The sequence below is a fragment of the Bicyclus anynana genome, chromosome 24 (assembly GCF_947172395.1).
Source record: "Bicyclus anynana chromosome 24, ilBicAnyn1.1, whole genome shotgun sequence".
NCBI classification, from domain to species: domain Eukaryota; kingdom Metazoa; phylum Arthropoda; class Insecta; order Lepidoptera; family Nymphalidae; genus Bicyclus; species Bicyclus anynana.
The window spans coordinates 777,399-801,525 of NC_069106.1; the positions used below are offsets into that span (position 1 = coordinate 777,399).

The 24,127-nt window shown below is 37.5% G+C and overlaps 1 protein-coding gene across 3 annotated transcripts in view; it reads right to left on the minus strand.

Annotated features, from left to right (window-relative positions):
• LOC112050297 (high mobility group nucleosome-binding domain-containing protein 5) overlaps window positions 1–24,127 on the minus strand; it is a 36,915-nt gene that overhangs the window by 11,999 nt on the left and 789 nt on the right. For 2 of the 3 annotated variants that reach the window (XM_024088531.2, XM_024088530.2), the window contains exons 2-9: window positions 13,726–13,789; window positions 13,079–13,480; window positions 12,319–12,558; window positions 10,284–10,361; window positions 9,012–9,137; window positions 8,279–8,405; window positions 2,291–2,410; window positions 1,073–1,258 (exon numbers count right to left, since the gene is read on the minus strand). In XM_024088531.2, the coding sequence (XP_023944299.2) occupies window positions 1,073–1,258; window positions 2,291–2,410; window positions 8,279–8,405; window positions 9,012–9,137; window positions 10,284–10,361; window positions 12,319–12,558; window positions 13,079–13,480; window positions 13,726–13,782 (1,336 nt within the window). In that variant the 5' untranslated portion in view covers window positions 13,783–13,789. The remainder of the gene's footprint in view (window positions 1–1,072; window positions 1,259–2,290; window positions 2,411–8,278; window positions 8,406–9,011; window positions 9,138–10,283; window positions 10,362–12,318; window positions 12,559–13,078; window positions 13,481–13,725; window positions 13,790–24,127) is intronic. The other variant, XM_024088532.2, reaches the window with a different exon arrangement.

Below are 24,127 nucleotides of genomic sequence, written 5' to 3' on the forward strand. Positions count from 1 at the left end.
AGCCTTTTTTTTTATTCTCTACAAGCCCTTGACTACAATCTCACCTGATGGTAAGATATGATGTAATAAGATGGAAGCGGGCTAACTTGTTAGGGAGTAGGATGAAAATCCACACTCCTTTCGGTTTCTACACGATATCGTACCGGAAAGCTAAATCGCTTGGCGGTACGTCTTTGTCGGTAGGGTAGTAACTAACCACGGCCGAAGCCTCCCACCAGCCAGACCTGGACCAATTAAGAGAATCTCAATCTGCCCAGCCGGGGATCGAACCCAAGACCTCCGTTTTGTAAATCCACCGCGCATACTATTGCGCCACGGAGGCCGTCAAAGTAAAGTTTCAGCATTCATCATCACCACTATCATCATCAACATCATCATCATCGTCATCATCATCATCGTTTAAATATTGGATAGAAGCAGGCGTTACTTTGCGGAAGTTCATCATGATGATGATTGAAAAGCAATGCACGTTGTAGAGTCAACATCTCCTGAGGATGCTCCGGTTTCGGGGTGAAACGTATGTAGAGAGTATTTTGTCGGACCTGGGTGACGTTGTCGCATGGGTTCGCGGATGATAGCAAAATAAATAAATCATTGTATAATCATCATCATCATCATTAACAGCCTCAGACTAATTAGATAAAGACCTGCCTCACAAGACATTATTTTTCTGTCAAAGTATATGATCAACGATCTTATGCGATTATAAAAACTGTCTCTATAGCATCGATGTTTCATAGTTTACAATCGTGTCCGTCGATTAAAAATCTCCGTAAAAATACCTTTTTGTGTACTAAAATGGTGTAAAAAACGAACAAAAACTGCTAGTTTAGTATAAGATATGTATGAAATCTAAACTCGTTTTCCTTAGAAAATGGCAGAAAATTTTGTTCGCGAATTTGGGTGCGATACTAGTCCTTATGTATTTAGTCTGAGTTAACAGCCGATGAACGTCCATTGGTGGACATAGGCCTCTTATATGGACTTCAACTGCGCCACAGAGGCCGTCAATGCTTTTAAATTTTAGCCTGGCTGAAATGAAGCAAGTCTGGCTATCGCAAGCTGTCGTTACCGCTGGCGCCGGGGGTGGAGCGCGTGCTGCGGTCGGCGCCGATGCTGCGCAGCGCCATCTCGCGCAGCGGCTTGTAGGAGCGGCGCCCGCGGATGCTGCGCAGCCCGCTGAGGTACGGGCTCTCGGCCTCCGCCGCCAGGAACGACGACGTCTCCGTGATGTCCATCTCCATTGTTGTGTTGTTGCCTGGAACAACATAGGTATCAACCCATATTCGGCTCGCTGCTGAGCTCGAGTCTCCTCTCAGAATGAGTAGGCCACCACGCTGGCCCAATGCGGATTGGCAGACTTCACATACGCAGAGAATTAAGAAAATTCTCTGGTATGCAGGTTTCCTCACGATGCTTTTTCTTCACCGTTTAAGACACGTGATATTTAAAATCTTAAAAGTTGGAGGTGCATGCCTCGGACCAGAATCGAACCTACTCCCTCCGGAATCGGAGGCAGAGGTTATATCCACTGGGCAATCACGGCTCACTTAGCTTTGGAGAAGCACATAACATATTATTATTATTATTATTTTTATATTTGCCATGTCTTTTAAATAATGACCAATAATAGTCCAACGGGAAAGGAATCGAACCACCACCCCTCGGAGATGAGTTCGACAACTTTACCACTGAGATATTAAGGATTTAATTGGAGGAGTAGATTATTGTATTATGTCAATGGTCTAGGTCCCATTCCCATCATACAATAGGCCAGGCATACAAGCTTGCCAAAAAATAAGACATACCCTAGACTCTAGGGTATGACTTATTTCTTGGCAAGCTTAAAAAGTTTAAAGCTTAAAAAATTTCAACATTATTAGGCGTCATTACATTCAAGTTCAAAATGTACTCAGACGACAATTACCTGTAGCCAGAAGACATTCACTAACACACACTATGCAGACCCCTGTGCACCCGTGTACAGACGACACGCAGGCAACAGTTACCTGTGCGCAGGCGAAAGTTATCTGTGCGGTGACCATAGTCACTTCTACACAGATGCACACAGATTTACCTGTACAATTAGTCAGAAGGGTGGTAGCGTTGCAAGATGTGCCAATATTTGGTTTCTACCTTCAGGCAACTTCCATACAATGTTTCTCTGTAAATGGATAACATTTACCCGTGAGCAGACGACAGTTACCTGTGCGCAGACGACAGTTACCTGTGCGCAGACGACAGTTACCTGTGCGCAGGCGACAGTTACCTGTGCGCAGACGACAGTTACCTGTATAGTTGGCCAGCAGCGACGTGTTGGTGTTGTCGGCGAGGCGCGCGCTGCGTCTGTAGGGCGACACCTTGACGCGCGACTTGGAGTAGTTGGTGTCCGCCTTCACGCGGCCCTCGTCTGCGGGAGCGCAATGTCACACTAATACTATCGTTTGCACTGCTCTCTCACAGCATTGTTCGTTTTATTACATAAATTAACATTAAATATACAAGATTATAACGCAATTAATTAATCCTTTACTATGAGAAAGGCTGGGAAAACATTGACGAGAATTCGAATTATAAATACGCCGTGCTAGTTTCACCGTCTGTAAGTCGCCCCTACATTTATTAGTCCAATACAAGAAACCCCTATTTTAAACAATATTTAAAATGACCACACGCTACGGATTTTTTTTATATTTATGAATAAATTTAAACATCCTGTTTAATTCTGTTTCGTAATTAAGAAGTTAAATGGGGCCATCGCGGCCAATAAGCTGTTTGAAAATAGCAGCGTTTTACCTGAAATAAAACGCATATTAAAATACTTACCTCACTGGAAACTTTATATTGAGAGTAGCATTTCCGTTTCCGTCGATTTCATACCAGTTTTCGTACTTTTATTGACGTCACGTCGGGCTATGTGGCGCCACCTGGCGGTGTCGGGCTCGGGAAGTTTCGTAAATCGCTGAGCGCGACTTTAGCTCATTGGCTCAATATATCACCAGGCAGGAATTACTTAAAGTTTCCAGTGAGGTAAGTATTTTAATATGCGTTTTATTTCAGGTAAAACGCTGCTATTAAAATATTGACCGTAACTGGAAACTTTATATTGAGAGCCTGTTTGTTTTCGCCTGGTGACGCCACATTATGGTATTATTTCGCCAATGTGATTATTAAAATAAAACTTTTTATAACAATATTATCTCTAATTCGATTAGGCTTTATTTAGAGAACAAGTTAGTAACGAAGTTTGACTTACTGTGTCTGTGCATAATACAATATTCCATTTTGTTGGAATGTAGCAAAAATACATGTCTACGGTACAATGGTCTGTGGATATTATTTATTCAAACTGTAAACTCTTTGACATTCAAGTGTCATTATATGTCATCAGCCATTTACTATATTTTACAAATATTAATAAATAGAACAGTTAGCAGTGCTTAACGTGTTTTCGTTCATCTCGCGACTCCAACTCTCAACACATTCAAAAATAAATCAATGAACTAAAAACATACCATACATTTTTTGGATTGGAGTTCAATACTTTTAATTTTAGGGATTTCATCATATAATTTTTTTTTTTTTTTTTTTTTTTTTTTTTTTTTTTTTTTTTTTTTTTTTTTTTTTTTTTAAATTAATTCTTGCTGCATTTAGTCGTAGTGGATAGTTAGTGATTATTTTATTTACAAATAATTTCCAGCCAGAGTAAATACTTCTATCGGTTTTTGAGCCAAATTGCGGCCAAAATTGAATAAAATCATCAGATTTTATACTATGTTATCCCTATAATAAGTAATGTTAGGTCATATACACGCCTTTCAGAGTGTATCCACAAAAATATAACTATTGAAAAAAAAATAACTTATTAAGAAGTTACTGACATTCCAAACTGGTGGCATGGAATTTTTAGGCTTTCTTAACAATTTGGTGAATGAATTTAAGGATATACTTTACAAAGTTATTGATCTCTTAAGTAGGTTACTTGAAGATTCTAGAAACTAAAACTGAGTCAGTTCTTAGACATTATGTCATATAATGTACTAAAACTTTTACTTTTAGACAAACACTACACAAGCCGATTTTTAAGTTTTGACAGGAAATTAAAAATAATTTCAGGTTTTCCCATATTTCTTGAAGACTCCCTCTAACAGTTTTGTAACTGCTAAGTCCGTTGTCGTGATTATAATAAATTTGTCTTCATTCTATAGAATTATCGGTACTGCTAGCACTCGGAATCTGAGATCCAAATGACATAAGACTTACTCTTATCAAGGCTATTAAATATATTCCTGTCAAGCGATTCTGATGATTCTCTGAGAATCAGTGTAAGTGGTGGCGATACCATAAAGCAAGTGGTAAATTCCCTATACACACTGTACACATCGTATAAAACAACTTGAGCGTAAGTTACATCTCGGGATACGTACAAGTAATCATGGACTACGTGTACCTTATTTAATGAGTCAGATCAGAATAGATCAGTCACTGACATACCCTATTTCACAATCACTTTTTCTATGCTACAGTAATGAAAGCGCCAAGTATGGAAGATGGCGATGTTGTATAACAAGTGATTTGCATGCTTGTTGTTCCTGCCGCGTATACTATTGTGTACTGTTGTGAACTTAGTGATAGTCTAATTAAGGTTACTAGACAAAGATCTTGCAATTTTAACTGTTATATTCTATATTTAAACTCATTTCTCTTTTCCTCCGTAATATGTAACGGCAGTCATTTTGTCCAATTGAATGTTGCTTAGGAGGTGAGTTTGATTCTAGGGACATATACGAGTAGTATGACATACATTTCCTTTTTATTGGAATGCAGTACCTATTCCTCTCGTGACCATGAATACCTCAGAGGGTGAATGTTTAGTAACGCTTTCATTAAGTAGACAATTATTGATATTTCTTCCAAAACAGGAGTGTGGAACGATATTCCATATAGATTAAGAAAAACACGAGGTTATTCTAGAGAACGGTAGGAGATAACCTCAGATTAACCTCTGTACGTTTCTGGTGCCACCATTTTCTCCCATTGAAAAAGGTGGTGAAAAAGGTGGCTAAAAAGACCGCTTGAAATGAAGTCTATCTCAAAATACTTCTGGATGCATTAAACTTTAAAGCATACATAATACCCTTGATGGGCCTCGAGCCCCTGAAAAAGGATTCATTTAGAATCCTTTGTTTTAATAGAAATTTATATGTTACCGCTTATGCGTTTTTCTACATTTGCTAGGTGACGGAGGGTATCATAATATGTTTTACCTTTTCGTTTGTTTCTAAGTTTTATTAAACCTGGAGTATGGTTATAAATTTTGCAAATAATAAACTGTATACATCCAGAAAACTTTGATGTATTGGAAAAATAAGTTTCCTGCCTTTAACCTCTATACCAAAATGTACATGATGTTTTAATCTGACGCTTTCATTCATCAGATTTTTACGCCATTGTTACAAAGTAATTAATTCACCCATTGGTTACAAATCTAGTTGGCCTATTCACTATTTTGGTCTTTATTATCAACCTATATCAATTGGAAAAATGTCATTTACCTACTGTGGGATATTCACGAGTAAGCAATAAATGACATTTTTACATAGAAACTCAATTTTGTATATGTCAACTAGCAAACGTAAAAGATAGTGAGTCAGCCTGCAAGGGCTTTAGGACATTAGTTTCTTGTACATTGCTGATAAACACCCTGCGAGAGTGGATTATAATGATCATACAAGCAAGGCTGCGCAAGCGATGGAATCTTAACATTTTTCATGCATTACCCTCGCGAGGGGTGGCGATCACACACACACGACATCGACAAGGGTATTTGAATAATTTATATAGATAGATAAGATATTCGTATCCATACATCGTTGATAAACACCCCGCGAGGGTGGATTGTATTGATCATGTAAGCAAGGCTGTGCATGAACGTGTGCGCATTACAGATATGTATATTCCGTGTTGTATGTTCCACGCGATGGAACATTACTCTTCATGCATACGCCCGCGACGGTGGCGATCAAGGACACCGGTATTTGAATAATTTATATAAAGAGATAAACACCCCGCGAGGGTGGGTTGTAATTATCATGCAAGTATGGCTGTGCATGAGCGTTTGCGCATTGTATGTATATTCCGTGTTGTGTGTTCTACGTGATGAAATTTCAACACTATTCGTGCCTTGCCCATGCGAGAGGCGGCGATCCTCAGTATTTGACTGGAAATACGTGCCCAAGCGTGGTCAAAGGCATCTGCTACTAACAAAAACACTGGCTGAGGGTGTCAGTGAAGTAGGTAGCTAGCAGTCTGATTATATTAAACAAGGTTATTCATTCATTCAATGGTAACGGGCAAGTTTTCGATATAGTCTACATCTACGCTTCGTATTATTTTCTTAGTAAATGATAAAATTGTCTATTCTTAATTCTACATATCTCTTACAAAACATGCTGCGAATTCGATAGCATTGAGAAAGTATTTGAGAAAGAGACATGCATAGTTCAAATGACAAGGAAGTAATGTCCAACAATTCCCTGTATACAAAACGTAGGAAGCACCTTTGGGATTTTATTACATACACATGCAAGTAGGCTTGTGTCTATTCTTCAAACTGTCTAGGAATGTTAACACTTTCTATAACCTCGTCCCCATGAGGGGCGGTAATCTATTAGTCCGGTATTTGACTGTGCAAATACGTCTAGGAATATTTAAACTTTCTATACCTTACTCAGTAAGTTGGTTTTGCAAATACGTCCAGGAACGTTAAAAAACTGTGTATACCTTGCCCCCGCGAGGGGCGGTAATCTATTAGACCTATATTTGACTGCAAATGTGTCCAGCGACGTTAACAGTGTCTACGCCTTGCCCCTGCGTGGGGTGGCGATTTATAAGGCCAGTAATTTACATCCAATCAAAATTCCTGTGCTAAATTCTGGCGGGATTTGTGAACCTTTTTTCAATGCCGGTTTGAATTGGAGTAACAATATGTTTGAGTAACTTCCAAAAACTCTTTGTCTAACTTGTCTTCGAGCATTCGTAATTTATGTACTCCTCTGAAACGAAAGCCATTGGCCACGCGTTCGTTTTGCAGTATATGTTAGACAACAATCTATTGCTAGAACGTTCACTTTGGTTTCTGAGTTCACATTTTTAGGAAGCCCGCTGGGCCCCGCCACTTTTAATACTATTTTAACTGTTGAAAAATAACTACAAAGAAAATATTATTACATGCAAGTACGAAAACATTTGCAAATAAGCAAGACTTTCAAACACATGAAGTAGTGATCCGAACGGAAAAACCGTTAAAATAATGATCACGTACTATTTTCAAATGAAATTTGAAATTTTTACATAATTTAACGTTAATTACATTAACGTTGTATGTTACAACGTAATAATTACAACGTAATAAAATATAAAGTACTCACAGCGAATTCACTTCACTTATTACACTTTATCTTGCAATGTCGGGTACCAACTGATTGCAAGATGTTGCTTCGACGGTAAACAAAACGCCAATGAGCTAAAGTCGCGCTCAGCGATTTACGAAACTTCCCGAGCCCGACACCGCCAGGTGGCGCCACATAGCCCGACGTGACGTCAATAAAAGTACGAAAACTGGTATGAAATCGACGGAAACGGAAATGCTACTCTCAATATAAAGTTTCCAGTTACGGTCAATATTTTAATACAGGTGTTTTAAAATAATCGATTTTTGAAAGTTTGTTATAATCGCAACTCCTTGAATTGTACTTTGTTTTTTTTTATAATAACACTAATGGATAATATGCATTTCATTATGTGAGGTTTCAGTTTAAGACGAAGGAAACTTTACAATGTATAGTATTCTTCATTGGGCCAAGCCCAACTCCTTTTATGGGTGATCATTATCATCATCATTATCAGCCGATGGACGTCCACTGCTGGACGTAGGCTTCTTGCATGGGCTCCCAAAGATAAAGTGGTCGAAAGTGTGTATAGAAAGTTCTTAATTTTTCAAGTTACATTTGTAAAAATTGTTAGTGTGTACCTACTACGAAATAAATACTTAAAATAATGTAATTCAAGGTTAAAAAGATGGGTTGAAATTTTTTCAATATAAATCATTTACGTTTTGCATTATAGTTTTGTAAAACGACTTATGGATTATTTCTTATACATAACACATGCGACAATATAAATAGAAGAGGGTGAAATAGGGGTTGAAAGTTTACATTCATTTACACGCGGGCGAAGGCGCCGCTAGTTCCTAATAAATCAATAAATAAAGACTCACCTTCATTTTCAACTTCTAAGACCACTTCAATCTCCCTTTCCGTCTTCTCTTCCGCATTACTCTCTGTATCTTCCATTTTATTCTCCACTTCACTACATTCTTCTAGGATCACGACCGGTATAGCGACCTGCAATGATATTTACTTCATTATAACTAAACGATGGCTTTTTAGGCCAATGGTGCATTACGCTGCGCACAGGTAACTGTCATCTGCACACAGGTAACTGTCGTCTGCACACGGGTAACTATCGCCTGCGCTGGGGTAAATGTCATCCATTTACAGATAAACATAATGTATCGAAGTTGCCTGAAGGCAGAAACCAGATATTGGCACATCTTGTAACACTTCACTTCTAAGGTTATGCAGGTTTCCTCACGATGTATTTTCCTTCACCGTTAGAGATACGTAATAATTAATTTCTTAAAATGCACACAACAATGAACTATTGGCCTAACCCCTCTTATTCTGAGAGGAAACTCGAGCTCGAGTAGTGCGCCAAATATGGGTCCCGACCAACCGACTTCAAAAAAGCGGAGGTAAATTTGACGCGTATGTTTTTTTCATGTATGTTACTTGATAAATTCGTCATTTATTAACCAATTTTGAAAATTCTTTGTTTTTTGAAAAAGTTTACTATCAGATTGGTCTCATTTTCACGAAAATCGGTTCAGTAATTTTGTGTTAAAATAAGTGATATTGCCCATACTGTGGCGTTTACAAGTATGACGTTACCTTATCGGTTGACTCAGGTGCACCAGTTTCAGACTTTTCCTTCTTGTCGTGTGGTTTGGGCGAGTCAGCCGAGCGCAGCTTGCGGTCCGAGGCGGGCACGTCATCTTTTAACTTCAGCAGTTTCGACTGTAAAATTATTATGGTTAAATAAAATAAAAAAAAATAATGGGGATGATGACTAGTGTAGTGTTTGTGTATATATACACCGGTAGTGGGAGAAAGAGGGCAGTCTGTCTCGAGCATCGAGATAAGGCGGACGTTTGCCGCTGGCCAACGTCTATAGTGTATAATAGTGTAGTGGTGAGACGGTGACTTACTGCTATTACAGTAAGAACAAGGGACCTTACAAGTGGCGACGAGGATGGGGTAAATTGATTATTATGGGTAAATGACCTTATTTACCCATAAACATCAATTTATTAAAAATAAAAGTTTACTAATTAGAATGTAAATAATAAATGCTTGTATGTTTGCAAAATAAATAAGATTATAAAATTTAAAAATCTACTAAAATTCTAGAACTAGATAACAAAATTCTTTTAGGTGTATAAACTACCTCTGTACTAGAAGACTTCGCTCTTCCATAGTAGTACATAGTGAAATACCAGATTTTGAATGAACATTACTAAATTAAATTGATAATAATAGGTTGTTTTAAAAATAAATTCATTAAAATTATTATTAATTATTACGAATAGATGATACTGACACAGTTTTTATTCATATTGTTTAAAATAATCAGTATATTATTGGTTTATTAATTAATTATAATAAAGAAAGTAAGAACGCTATAACATCTTGGCCTAAATATTTCACTTGTGTACATAAAATGTCAAACAAATAGTTTTTATTATTTCAGGTGAATTTAATAAAGTGACAACATGAATGCAATCTGGGTCATTTTTGAGATATTATCATAACAGTAGTGATAGCCCAGTGGATATGACCTCTGTCTCCAATTCCGGAAGGTGTGGGTTCGAATCCGGTCCAGGGCATGCACCTCCAACTTTTCAGTTGTGTGCAAGTTTAGAAATCAAAAGGAAACCTGCATACCAGAGAATTTTCTCAATTCTCTGTGTGTGTGAAGTCTGCCAATCCGCATTGGGCCAGCATGATGGACTATTGGGCTAACCCCTCTCATTCTGAGAGGGGACTCGAGCTCAGCAGAGTAAGCTGAATATAGAATATGGGGGATAATGATGATGATGATGATGATGATGATGATGATGATGATGATGATGATGATGATGATGTATGAGTGAGTAAGCTTACTTCGTCGGGCACGTAGTCCCTGTCGGCGAGCTTCTCCGAGGCGGGGCGCGGCGTCTCCGGCGTGCGCGTCGCCTTCACCTTCGGGCGAGCGCATTGTTAGTTACAGAACACACTACAGACCACTATACACCCTGTATAACAGGGATGATGACAGTTTTTTAAATTGTATATAAATTAAGAGTATGCTAATAGTAAAGCAATTTTGTAAAAGTAACAGGGTATCTGCGATCATTACTTTCGGAGCTACAGGGATTTAAAGGGTCAGATTTGCGGCGCTGCCGCGGATCCCTGAAAAACACCCCATACAAAATGGTATGAACTAATGACGTCGTAGATAATGTAATGATCGTTAGATTTGTATGTGCGTTCAAACAAAATTACTAATATCTTTGTTATTTGTGCGTTTATGTTTATAGTTCATTAATTGAAAAATGTCACATTTAATGTAAGGAACCTAAAACTGTATGAATTTTCATGTAATTACGATAAAAGATTTTTAATAGATTTTGAAATTTTATAATCTCATTTATTTTGTAAATATCCAGACAATCTTTGCTTTTTATGTATAAATTAGTTAACATTGACCTTATTTACCCGAATGGATCATAAAAATCAATATATTCAAACTTGTCATCATCTCCATTATCACATCTATATAAATATCACAAGCTTATAGAAATCTAGCGGACGCCCGCGACTTCGTCCCCCCTTAGACCTCTTTAATCCGGCCCTATCGCAAAATCCGTTCTTAGTAGATGCTTATTTTATCACTGGGTATTTAACTACTTAATTTTAGTGAACCTTGTAAAAAATGTGGTGTCTTAGTTTGTTGTAAGCTTTTCTCGGACCAACTCGCGTTTGGAACGCTCGTAACTTTAATTTTAAGCTTTCGACTTTAATTACCACATTTATCTCATAACATAAACGTTTTAAAAGTGTATGTTAATTGCCTAATTTTGACATATTTTGGGGGATGAAAACATTCACTATCAGAATACTCATGGCAAAAGCAGTTATTAAACTCCTTTCATTTCTGGATTCCTGGTAGGCATGCAAACCCTGATAAACCACCTGATCATCAGACTTACCTGGGACCTCCAAGTATATCTGTGACTTGGCAGACCCTAAGGAGTTGGGGCTCGAAACATCTATACTAATATTATAAAGCTAAAGAGTTTGTTTGTTTGTTTGATTGAACGCGCTAATCTTGGGTAATACTGGTCCGATTTGAAAAATTCTTTCAGTGTTAGATAGCCTATTTATCGAGGAAGGCTATAGGCTATATATTATCCTCGTATTCCTACAGGAACGGGAACCACGCGGGTGAAACCGCGCGGCGTCAGCTAGTTCGTTTACTATAAAAACGGAATACTCAAAACCCAGTCGAAAGAAAGCGCTTTACGTTTCTTGTATCCTGGTACCAACATGCAGTTCCATCCTAAGCCACCTGATCATCAAACTCACTCATACCTGCGACCTCCTTTACCTTTAGAAGCGACTTGACTGTTCACTGCACCTCAGGAGCTAGGCACCTTTTGTCAGAAGTCAGTTTAAGAAACTGAGTACGATTTTCTATTGCAACTCCTTTCGTTTTTGGATCCCTGGTACCATCAGCATGCGGCCCACCTGAACCACCTGTGACTGTGACGCTGACATGCGACCGAGTGAAGAGAAAATAGACAAAATGTCGTCCAATGGCGGCGGAGCTGTCCAATCTCTTTCGCACCAACGCAATGAAAGAAATAGCGTTATTTACGTTTGGCCCGCCAGTAGTTTAATTTTCCCTATTTCTCTTCATGAGATTATCTTTTTGGTTGCATGTTAGCACCACTGACCTTTAAACTTACTTGCGACCTCTCATAGCTGGGACTTGGCAAGAGACCTGGGAGCTTGATACATTCACCATCATAAGTCAGTCTATGAAACTTAGCTCCAATAAAGCCGGTTTTCTGCAGATCAGATATTACAACTCCTTTTGTTTCTTGTATCCTGGTACCAACAGCATGCAGACCCTAAACCTGATCATCAGACTTACCTGCGACCTCCGGGTGTAGCTGCGACTTGGCAGACCCTCAGGAGTTGGGGGCTCGAAGCACTCGCCGTCAGAGTCCTCGTAGGCCAGCTCTGGGAACATCTCGTCTCTCTCCTGGTCCACATCCAGATCCTGGAGCTCGTCCTCCGAACTCACCGTGTCGCCATTCTGTTCCCCGTTGACTTTTGCGCCGTTCTCTTTCACTTTTGTCTCTGGCTTCTTGGATTTGTCTTCTGTTTCCACCTACAATAGTAAGAATAATGTTTTTTTCACAGAATAAAGATCATAGAGACTGATTTTTACATGAGTTATACAGCGTGGTGAAGCCGGTGAAACCCATAAAAACCCCAAACGTCCGCGTTTCCTTGACATCCGCATTTACAAACTTTTTTCATGATTTGAATGATGATTTGATTTGAATGATTTGTATTTCAAAATTTAACACTAACAATAAATTAATATATTAATCAATAATTACCAATAAAAAAAATATTCCATGTTATTTGTTTAGTTTTGTGAACAGTTTTTAAAACATTTAAAAAATAAAAACATATTTCTTGAACAATATTGAAAGTTACTGATGCGACGCTTTGTACTGACTCGAGAATAAATTCGTATTTTAATTTTGTATTTGGAGCGGCTACGACACCGTCGTGTTCCGTACCTATCTCTGCCTATTATTGATTAATCTGTGTGTTTTTTGTAAAAATATCGTTACTAAAATGAGTGTTCACATATTTTATTCGCCATGTAATAAACTTACCTTTGCATCCTTCTCCTTGTCTTGACTCTTGTCTTCTTTTTTGTCTTCCACTTCCTTCTTATCTGTACTCTTTTCCTTTTCTACTACATTTTCTTTCTTCTCTGCAACTTTGCTATCGCCACTTTTCTCCGCTTTGTCTTTTTTGTCTAAGCTTTTGTCTAACTTTTCTTTTTTGTCTACGCTTTTCTCTGATTTGTCTTTTTTGTCAATGCTCTTATCTAATTTATCTTTTTTGTCGGATTTTTCAGCAGTTTTGTCTGTCTTTTCAGATGCCTTCTCAACTTTTTTGTCTTTTTCGTTTTGTGCTGATTTGTCTGTATTTTTCTCCGCCGCTTGTTTCTCTTTCTCTGCGTTTGCTGCTATCTTCTTTTTCATTTCTTTCACAGGGCTGTTCGTTTGCCTCTGGAAATAATATTTATTGTATTTTCATTAGATGAAAAAAAAATAAAAATAATGTCTCCTTCAACATAATAAAATCGAAATTGTAATAGGGTTCTGTATTGTGTACTTCTCAAAAGAAAAAAAAACGAACCCCTTTACTAAACATTACTAATACTTTAATTAAACTTTATTAATCCGACTGTCTGTATGTCTGTCTACATAAAATGTACGTTACGTGTGTTTCTTTGGGTTTTACTAATGTATACCTTATCTTTTTCCTTTTCCTCGCCAATAGGCCCCTTGCGCGTTACTATCTGACTCATGATTCACCTGTAACAAAAGAACATACAATTATTTACATGTTCTGGCATTATTAGAATATAGACGTGGTCATACTTTCCTATTAGATATTATATTCTTATTAGATAATACGGGAATAAAATATTATATATAAAGCCTATAACACTCGGTGATAGTGCAGCTTCCCAACAGTGAAAGATTTTTTCAAATCAGTTCAGTAGTTTCAAAGCCTAAGGGTAGCTCACAATACATTTTTTTCATTATTTACAAGTTAGCCCTTGACCACAATCTCACCTGATGGTGAGTGATAATGCAATCTAATATAGAAGCGAGCAAACATATTAGGAGGAGGATGAAAATCGGTTTCTACACGACATCGTAGCGGGACTCTAAATCGCTCAGCGGTACGCCTTTGCCGGTAGGGCGGTAACTAGCCACGGCAGAAGCCTCCCACCTAGGCTTGCCAGGTGTCCGGCTTTAGCCGGACATGTTTGGCTATTTGCGGTCGCGTCCGGCCAAATATGTACATGTCCGGCCTGTCCGGCTTTTGTCAGGCTTTTTGTCAGAGTGGCGATTCTCGCTAACTTAATAAACATTTCAAATTCGTAAACGAGTTTTTTTATTATAAATATGATGTCCATCTTTTAATAAATATCGAATATGCATATACCTGCCACACTCCATCTTCGATCTCATCCTCACTTTACATCACGTATAAATACTTTTTACAACAGCCCAGCTGTAGAAACAATAAGTTTGGCAATAAAAAAAACATGTCCGGCTTTTAGGGCAAAATGGCCGGCCTTATATAGTGCGACGTCCGGCCTTTGCATTTTATGGCCTGGCAACCCTACTCCCACCAGCCAGACCTGGACCAATTAAGAAAATCTCAATCAGCCGGGGATCGAACCGTCAAACTTGTCGAACTAAACATTGAATTACTGATACAGTTCAGACTTATACAGAGTAGAATGTAGGTGTTATTTTCTAATATAATCAGCACAAAGCGAATGAAGTGGAGCGGTGGGCGACAAGTAGGTAATAACCAACGAATAGGTAGAAACCTGCTTACACTTGGCTCAGACGCGCAAAAAGCTTGATAGACTTCTTCATGCATATTCACTGTCGACTTTGCTTCCGGCGTGCTACGTTGCCGTAGCGAATTGGTATACATTTTGAACAGAGGGAAATGTTTACCAGCCCCTACGTCGGCCCAGGGAACCCAGGTATATCCCCGCATAAAAGTATATGGAGATGATAATATGATGTATAAATAAGGATCTGGTTTAAATAATTGGCTTAGTAAAAATATGTTTCCTGGAGAAAAATAGATTTTTTTTTATCACTCTTCTAGGGCAAAATGTTCGCTGGTGTACCAAAGCGGCGAAGTAACATTTGGAGCTGTATTATTGTTTTCTGTTAAGCAATAAGCCTAACGAATGAGAAAATGAATCATAAGTCTTCAAAAAAACATACATACAGCCGAACGTAGAACCTCCTCCTTTTTGGAAGTCGGTTAAAAAATATCGTGAAACTCAGGCTGATCAACGATCTTAGCTTGTTCGCGTTGTGGACAAATTAAAGATTTTGACTGAAATTTGGAATGGAAATATATTTTACTCTGGATTAACACATAGTCTACTTTTCATCCCGGAAAAATCCATGGCTCCCACGGGATTTGTGAAAACTGAATTTCACGCGGACGAAATCGCGAGCGTCCGCTAGTTGACTTATAATTTAACTTTAAAACTCGCGGACGACCGCGGCTTCGTTCACGTGAATTATTTACGAATCCCGCGGGAACCATAGACTTTTCAGGCATAAAAGGAAGCTTCCATTTTGCTCAACAACCTCCTTTGGGATACTAGTGAAAGTTCCGTTAAAATCGGTAGAGTCGTTCCAAAGATTAGCCCATTAGACATTAGACAGACAATAATAGGAAACTTCAAAAAAAAATTGATTCCGCATCCTGTAGGTAAATAAGCACTCGAAAAAACAGTTGTTTTACAGAAATACGCTTCAATTTTATTTATTTGTATGTATGTGTTGAGTATTGAATATTGATGCTAATGAAAAAATATTCCCGACCATTAAAATAGGGCACCAAATGGTTGTATCCAAAAAAAAAATCAACGCCAGTTCTATAAACACTGTACTTTAATAAAACCGGTTATGTTAGACAACACTAAAACTTAAAAAAAAAAGTTATGACACGCACACAAAGAACCCGGAAAAAAGCTCCCTCCGTCCATTATACCGACACCGTCATTATGGCACGAGGTTTATAATCGATGCCTATAGACAATGTAACGTGTAGACAGGACATGATTAATATTTACTTGTAAATATTGATGACAAGTGCTAAAGTATTTTAAAAATATATTAGGTCGCCTAAAAAATCTCCTAGCCAAAGTATCAATAGTACATAATAATTAGTTAATAATAATGGTTGATTTTAATTAAAAAAAAATATATATTATTATGTGTGTGGTATAATGTGGCGGTAACATAATGTTTTTCTTTTATTAGGGCAATTAATAGGTAAACAAATCATGCCCACGTGGAATGGTGGCAAGAATACTGGCTGCATTTCCGTTGGACAGCCAAACTGATCTTTTGCCCAAAAAAAGAGCCAGCCCTTCTGTCACCAGTCGCGGTGATATAATTTAAAATAATAATTACTGCAACTAAACAATAATTCTTATTTAAATAATTGAGAAACACTTGGAAAAATAAACAGACAAAAGGCACAAAAATTTATATAGCAGTTTTTTTTATTTAATGCAAAGATTTATTTTTGGGATCATTATTTGATTATAGTAAATAGCATTCCAATATATTTTTGTTCCTGTCTAAATACGTCGTAACTCTCTGTCATTATGTATAGGAATAGAGGCGAGAGGTGAACGAACTATTGTAAACACACTGATAGAAAACTTCGCTTCAAGACATAAGCTGAAGCGGGTTTATATTTATATCTCGTTTGTCGGCGCCAGAATAACTTAGTATACTAGAGGAGTTCCTACGTTCTGCGCAACTTCGCGAGGTGTTTATTTTTTTGCTCAGACTATGCAATATACGAGTATGTCACAATCGCAATCATGAGCCAGTTTTATCTAGTCTAATATCATAAAATCAATTATGATATTGAACAGAAGCAGGCGTTGCTTTGTGGATGTTAATTATGAATAGACTTTCCAATTGAACATTGTAGAGTCAAGAGTAACGAATAGGTAAAAGGTTATTTGCGTTGCTCTATAAATAAAGAAAATAAATAATATAATATTATGATTAGCTCATAATATATAATTTATTTTTATTATTTATGCGTTACATTACTTAGTCACACATGTATTAATATAATTAAATTATTATATTTTATTCTCAGAGACACATTAAATGAAGATATCCCTATATTGCAATCCGCCTTGCCAGTGCTTACTCTGGTCAAGAGCCACTTTATAGATGCAAAATGTTCTGTCTACCATAAGGTTAGTAAGTGATGATGCAATCTAAGATGGAAGCAGGCTAGGGATTGTTAGCAGGAGGATTAATATCTACACCCCTTTCAGTTTCTACACATCATACCGGAAACTAACCGCTAAACTACTGTAGTTAAAAAAAATTAACTACAGTCCTACTTCCTACTAATATTATAAACATGAAAGTTTGTATGGATGTTTGGATGTATGTTACTCTATAACGCTACTACTGAAGCGATTTAGCTGAAATTTGTAATGGAAATAGATTTTACTCTGGATTAACACATAGGCTACTTTTTATCCCGTAAAAATCCATGGTTTCCGAAAACTCATGATTTTGATATGAATGTTTGTTACTCTTTCACGCCTCAACTACTGAACCGAAATAGCTGAAATTTTATATTAAGATATATTATAGCCTGGATTAACACATAGACTACTTTTTATCCCGAAAAAATCCACGGTTCCCGAGGGATTTGTGAAAAACTAAATTCCACGCGGACTTTAGCATAAGTCGCTCGTCACTTGTACCACACTAGGCGCAGTGCTCCACTCAGCGCGAGACGGCAACTGGCAAGGGCCAGTCATTAGGTCTGCGAGCAGATGTGAGTGATAACGAACGATGCTGTAAAATTAGATCTGTCTTACGAGTTGAAGGTCTTGGCGATTTGTCATAATACTCATAGGCATCTTAAGAGCATTCGCTTACTCCGTGACATTTTTATATAAATACCAATTCCAATTTTTAAAAAATTCTACAGACTATACACCAAGCTACTACAATACGGGATGGTGGTTTTTGTGATAGTATTTGACTGTATCTATCACAATCAAATGGCGTGCATTCCATATAATATGCAAAAATGCACTGCCTACCCTGAGGACTCAATAAGAGCCCTGGATTTGGGAATACATTTTCCATTTTGTACAATTTATATGTATAATGTCTACCCTATTCAAAACCTTGTGCACGCCACTGATCAGATGTAATGATGGGACCGGCCGCTTAATGTGCTCTCCGAGGTCCAGGGTTCACACTATCAACAACCGTCTTCGTGCTGAGAATTTTTATTAAAATTCTTTTTGAAAAATAAAAAGCTTCACAGGTGATCTATAGGACCAAAGAGGTAGTTAAACATTAAAATTTTATGCTACAAAATCTATACTTCTATACTATATAAAGCTGAAGAGTTTGTTTGATTGAACGCGCTAATCTCAGGAACTACTGGTCCGATTTGAAAAATTCTTTCAGTGTTAGATAGCCCATTTATCGAGGCAGGCTATAGGTTATATATTATCTCCATTTTCCTACGGGAACGGGAACCACGCGTCAGCAAGTTTAAAATATAAAAAATAAACTAAAAATTACATCGTATATGATACCGACTGTATACTATAATGTGCTCTATTTATGTAACACACATAACACAAAAGGTAAATGTGTAGATGCATATATTAATATCTCAACGACCTCTTGAAATTATTGCGGACACAAAACAGACGGCACGACAAAAAAAATGGTGTCGTAAAAATCTGGCAAACGTCACTCAACAACTTTTAAACCCATTAGACAACCGACTAACAGTGGCGTGCACTTCATACATGCATTAAAGTATTGCATACCCTAAGATATGTTTTTCTTAATACTTTTAAATGCAGAATTTTTCCAGTTTTTTTACTAGTGCATACCCTGATCGACAACCTTACGCACGCCACTGCCGACTTTGTCTGCCTTAGTTGAGAACTTTTACCATCACGCGGAATCTCTTGTTCATCCAAAGATTAATACGAAGTTCTTTACGCAAACTATTATTACCGTCGCCATCATTCACCATTAGCAACCCATATTCGGCTCACTGTAGAGCACGAGTCTCCTTTCAGTACTATTATTATGACGAGTTAAAAACTCACTTCTTGTTTGTTTGTTACGTTTTAAATAAAATGAAAAATACTCGATCGATTTTAAAAATTCATTCACCATTAGAACTTCTTTACTGAGTAACATAGAGGCTATGTTTTATCCCCGTTTTTAATAAATAAATTGGAAGTTTACACTAAAATTACTGCCTAATTAGAACTACATCTTCACCGAGTAACATAGAGGCTATGTTTTATCCCCGTTTTTAATAAAGAAATTGGATATTTACACTAAAATTATTGCTGCAACTAGAAGTTTGTTATCTAATCTGGTTTGGTCAGCGAAGGCGAAATGCCTACGGATTAAGATTATGAAAATCTAGTTTAAATAAACACAGATTACATTTTATTCGTTTAGTCACACTTCCCAATATAAATAACCCACCAAAAATATTGGATTTGTAATGACGTTTCCTAGCTAGCATGTATTGTCATCAGAACAGCTGGCCTATTACCTATTTTGGTCTTTATTATCAACCCATCAAAATAAAAAAAACAAATCAATTAAGTAAATGTCATTCACATACTATGATACAAATTACAAATGTCATCCGGTGCTTACGGTGGATAACATATAGTATGTAGATGACACTTTGTTGTCCACTTCAATAGGTTGATAACAAAGACCAAAATAGTGAATAGTCCAGCAGAGCGTGTGCAAAATTTCCTCCTAATCGAATACCTGGAAGTGGGTCAAATTAAGATTCCAAGATTTGATTTTCTTACATAGTACGTACTCCTTACCCTTATCCCACTTAAGTGGGGTCGGAAAAATATATCAATCTTTTCCATTCGTCTCTATTACTCGTCAACTCATCATCCACTCCTTTTACACACATGTCCTCTTTCACACAATCCAACCATCTCTTCTTTGGCCTTCCTCTCCTCTTATGTCCTTCCACTTGCACATTCAACATTTTTCTAGTAATATGACTTTCCTCCCTATGCATTACATGTCCAAACCAAGCTATATAATCATACCGGTAAGTGGCGCAAATTAAGATTCAAAGATTTTCTTACATATATTTACAAGTGAAGCTAATACAAAGCGTGTAAAATAGCAAATATAAAATTTAGCTTGAAAACGCGGACACATTCTAACAAATGAAAACTTACCAAGTTTTCCATACAAAATATGTTTTCTATACCGACCGTAAGTAGGCACACTATCATTAGCAAGTCAAATACACACGTTCAGTCGAAGGAGGAGGATCAAACACACGAACAATACACCAACATCTAGATAGGCCTCGGTATATAGTGTCTTTACAAATCCATATTTCGTATTTGCATTCGTGTAATGTTCTATATTGTGAAAATTCTAACAAAGTTCACGTACTCTACTAAACCAAGAGCCTGGAAAGCCAGACATACCACGTTTTATGAAACTGAAAATGTCACGATTATATAATGGTTTATTATTTATTTTGCTATCATTGAAATGCCGACGAACCCGTGCGACAACGTCACCCAGGTCCGACAAAATACTCTCGACGTACGTTTCACCCCGAAACTAGAGCATCCTCAGGAGATTTTGACTCTACAGTCAACATCTCCAATGATCTCATCTCCAGTGATGAACTTCCGCAAAGTAACGCCTGTTTCTATATAATACCGAAAATGACAGTTAATTTTTTTATACTAGTCAGCCCTTGACTACAATCTCACCTAATGGAGGACGATGATATTTCACACCCCTTTCGGTTTCTAGCATGGACTGACAAAGAGTCAGGCTACATATAATGTGGCAAGTCTGACTACCTCAGGCTCACGTTTTATATGCACTCGTACGTGCTCGCTGGTCGAATAGTAAGTAGTCTGTCGGTTTAAATAAATAGAAATGAGGTAGAGACACGACAATTTTCAATTTTTTTTTTTGTCTAGTGGTAGACATCGACAGACATCGCAGATAGTTACCCTCCCTACTGGGTACTGGCAAACACGTGGTAAGTGATTTAGCGTTCCAGTACGATGCCGCCTATAAAACGTCAGAGATACAGGATATAAGGACCCTAAGGACTAGTTCGGACTACTTCAATATCTTATTCGAGTACAAAGAATTTTTGGGCGGTAAATTCAAAAATCGTTTGCACTCGACTAAAATACTAAAGTACTCCGAACTAGGCATAAACAATATTCGATAAAACTCTATTCTAACACTAAAGCCATGCTCTGCCAAGCGTTTTCTAGCTTCATTTCTAATTTATTTGTTAGTAAACAGAATCCTTAGTATAAGTAACTTAGTCACTTGGAATGTTAAAAATCTATACTAATATTATAAAGCTAAAGAAGAGTTTGTTTGTTTGAATGCGCTAATCTCAGGAACTACTGATCCGATTTGAACTATTCTTTCAGTTTTAGAAAGCCCATTTATCGAGGAAGGCTATAGGCTATATATTATTCCCATATTCCTACGGAAACGGCGTCAGCTAGTATCACAATAAATTTAAACAGTAGAGATAATGTTCAAGGTTTATAAGCATCACAAAACCCCTCCTCTCTTAAATCGGTTAATAAAAACATAACTCCATCAAGTCATACACCACGCCAGTGAACTTACGCCACGCTTCACCAATTTTCACGCATCAGTTATTTTGTAAGTTTAAAGGGCCCAGTTTCCTTTATGGATATGGTTTCATTAACTGAGGCAGGCAATATAAACATGTTCGTGTTTTACCATCCTCAGTGGTCCAATGATAAGCCTATGTGGCTTAGGATTACGAGGTCAGGTGTTTGAGTCTTGAGAAATAGACAAATTTCAACCAATGGCAGTGTAACCGGAAATATTTTTTTTATTCTTTACAAGTTATTGTTTACAATCTCACCTGATGGAAAGTGATGATGCAAACTAACACGGAAACGAAGCTAAATTGTTAGGAGGATGAAAATCTACACCCCTTTCGGTTTCTACACGACATCGTATCGGAACGCTAAATCTCTTCGCGGTACGCCTTTGCCTTTGGTAGGGTGGTAACTAGCCAGGGCCCGAAGCTTCCGAAGCCTACCAGAACAGGACTAATTAAGAAAACTTCAATTGGCTCAGCCGGGAATCGAACCCAGGACCTCTGTCTTGTAAACCCACCGTGCATACCACTGCTATCTCTTATCATAGAGTTGGGACAAAAGAGATGAGACTGGGACAACTCTGCTAACATTAGACGATATTTTGTCCATTTCTCTTCACTTGTTCACACTTGTTAGCACCATTTTTGTGAAGAAAGAAAACCTCAGCATCTCATAGCCTGACCCAGGACAAGAACCCAGCTGGCCTATTCACTAATTAGGTATTTGTACCTATTAAAATAAACATAAACTAAACTGAGAACTGTGATCAACCTACTGTATGATATCCACAAAGGGGTGTCAGTAGGCACCAGATGACATTTTTTACAAGTTGAATCTCATATCACTCAATATTAGCTACTGACTATCAAGTCTAACATATCTGTAGCTCTCAAGGCTTGACGTCCAATAAAACTGATCACCTGTTAGTCACGATCGACATGATGATGGCATGATGTCATGCTAATCGTGACCAACACACAATCAGTTTTATCTGCTGTCTAGCCATTAACGCTGCAGGCATGTGAGATTACTTAATCGTCAGTGGCTGACATAATGTCAACCAACATAATATATATGTCAAAGTTAATGAATTTGCCTGCTGGACTATGTTATCTGAAGCCATAAAGGCTAACCACTGGCTGAACCGCCGGCAGTATGGCTCAACTTAAATGTTTTGTAGCAACAGCTGCAGAATTTAAGTAAAAATAATATTGTATTCAAGTCAATTAGCCAGTAGGAAATTCTCTTATTCAACTATTGTAATATAATATGTTATGAATTACCTATATCAACTTACTAAGTATAGTCATGCAAATATGTGCCCACTACATTTGAACTAACAAGATTAAATAGGTGCTCAGTAATAAATCAATTTAGGGTCACTGACCTACAGATAGCTAGTTATTGAGATACCTACAGATAAATAGTAAATTAAAGTGGAACCTGTGTGCCTGTCAATCATCAATGTAATGTAATAACTAACTAATAACATTATATGAACAAAGATTTGTATTTTTGTAATAAATTTAAAAACTACTGAACCAATTTGAAAATCTCTTTCACCAGTAAAATACATTAATTTCTTTATCCAAAGGTTATTAGGGCAAAAATTACTTGCAATGGGACTGCCTTTGCACATTATTTTTTATTATTTTCTTTGTGCAATATAATTAATAAATAAATAAAACAAAGCTATTTTATCAAAGAGTAACATGGGCTATATTTTGTCCCTATATTCCAAGGTTCTGCTGGTATAATAAATGATAGTTAGGGCAGGAAATACTATTACTAAAGTATGCATTTCTCAGTATTTTGAAATCTTAGCAAAACATTCAAATGCAAGTATATGTATCATATCAGCAGATGGATGTCCACTGCAGGACATAGGCCTTTTGTAGGGACATCCAAGCATCACCATCCTGAACCACCTGCATCCAGCGAATCCCTGAGACTCGCTTGATGTTGTCAGTCCACTTGGTGGGTGGCAACCAACACTGTGCTTTCTCGTGCATCGCCATTCCAGCACCTTGGCCTCTAACAGCCATCAGATATGTAACCAACGTAACCGAGGATCTTATTTATGAGTGTTATGTGTATGACTACAAAACACTGTATCTTATATGTAGACTAGTGGACGCCCGCGACTTCGCCCTTAGACCTCCTTAATCCGGCCCTCTCGAAAAATCTGTTCTTAGTAAACCTCTACCACCTATGATCTACCTCCCTGCCAAATTTCAACTTTGTATGTCAAGCAGTTTTCGAGATATTGTGATGGACATAGGCCTCTCGCATGGACCTCCAAACAAAACGGTCTCAAACCGTTAGTATCCTGCGTCTTTGAGTAATCCATACACAATTTTTTTTTATAATATTAGTGTGTAAGTGTGAAGTGTCACTGGCACTA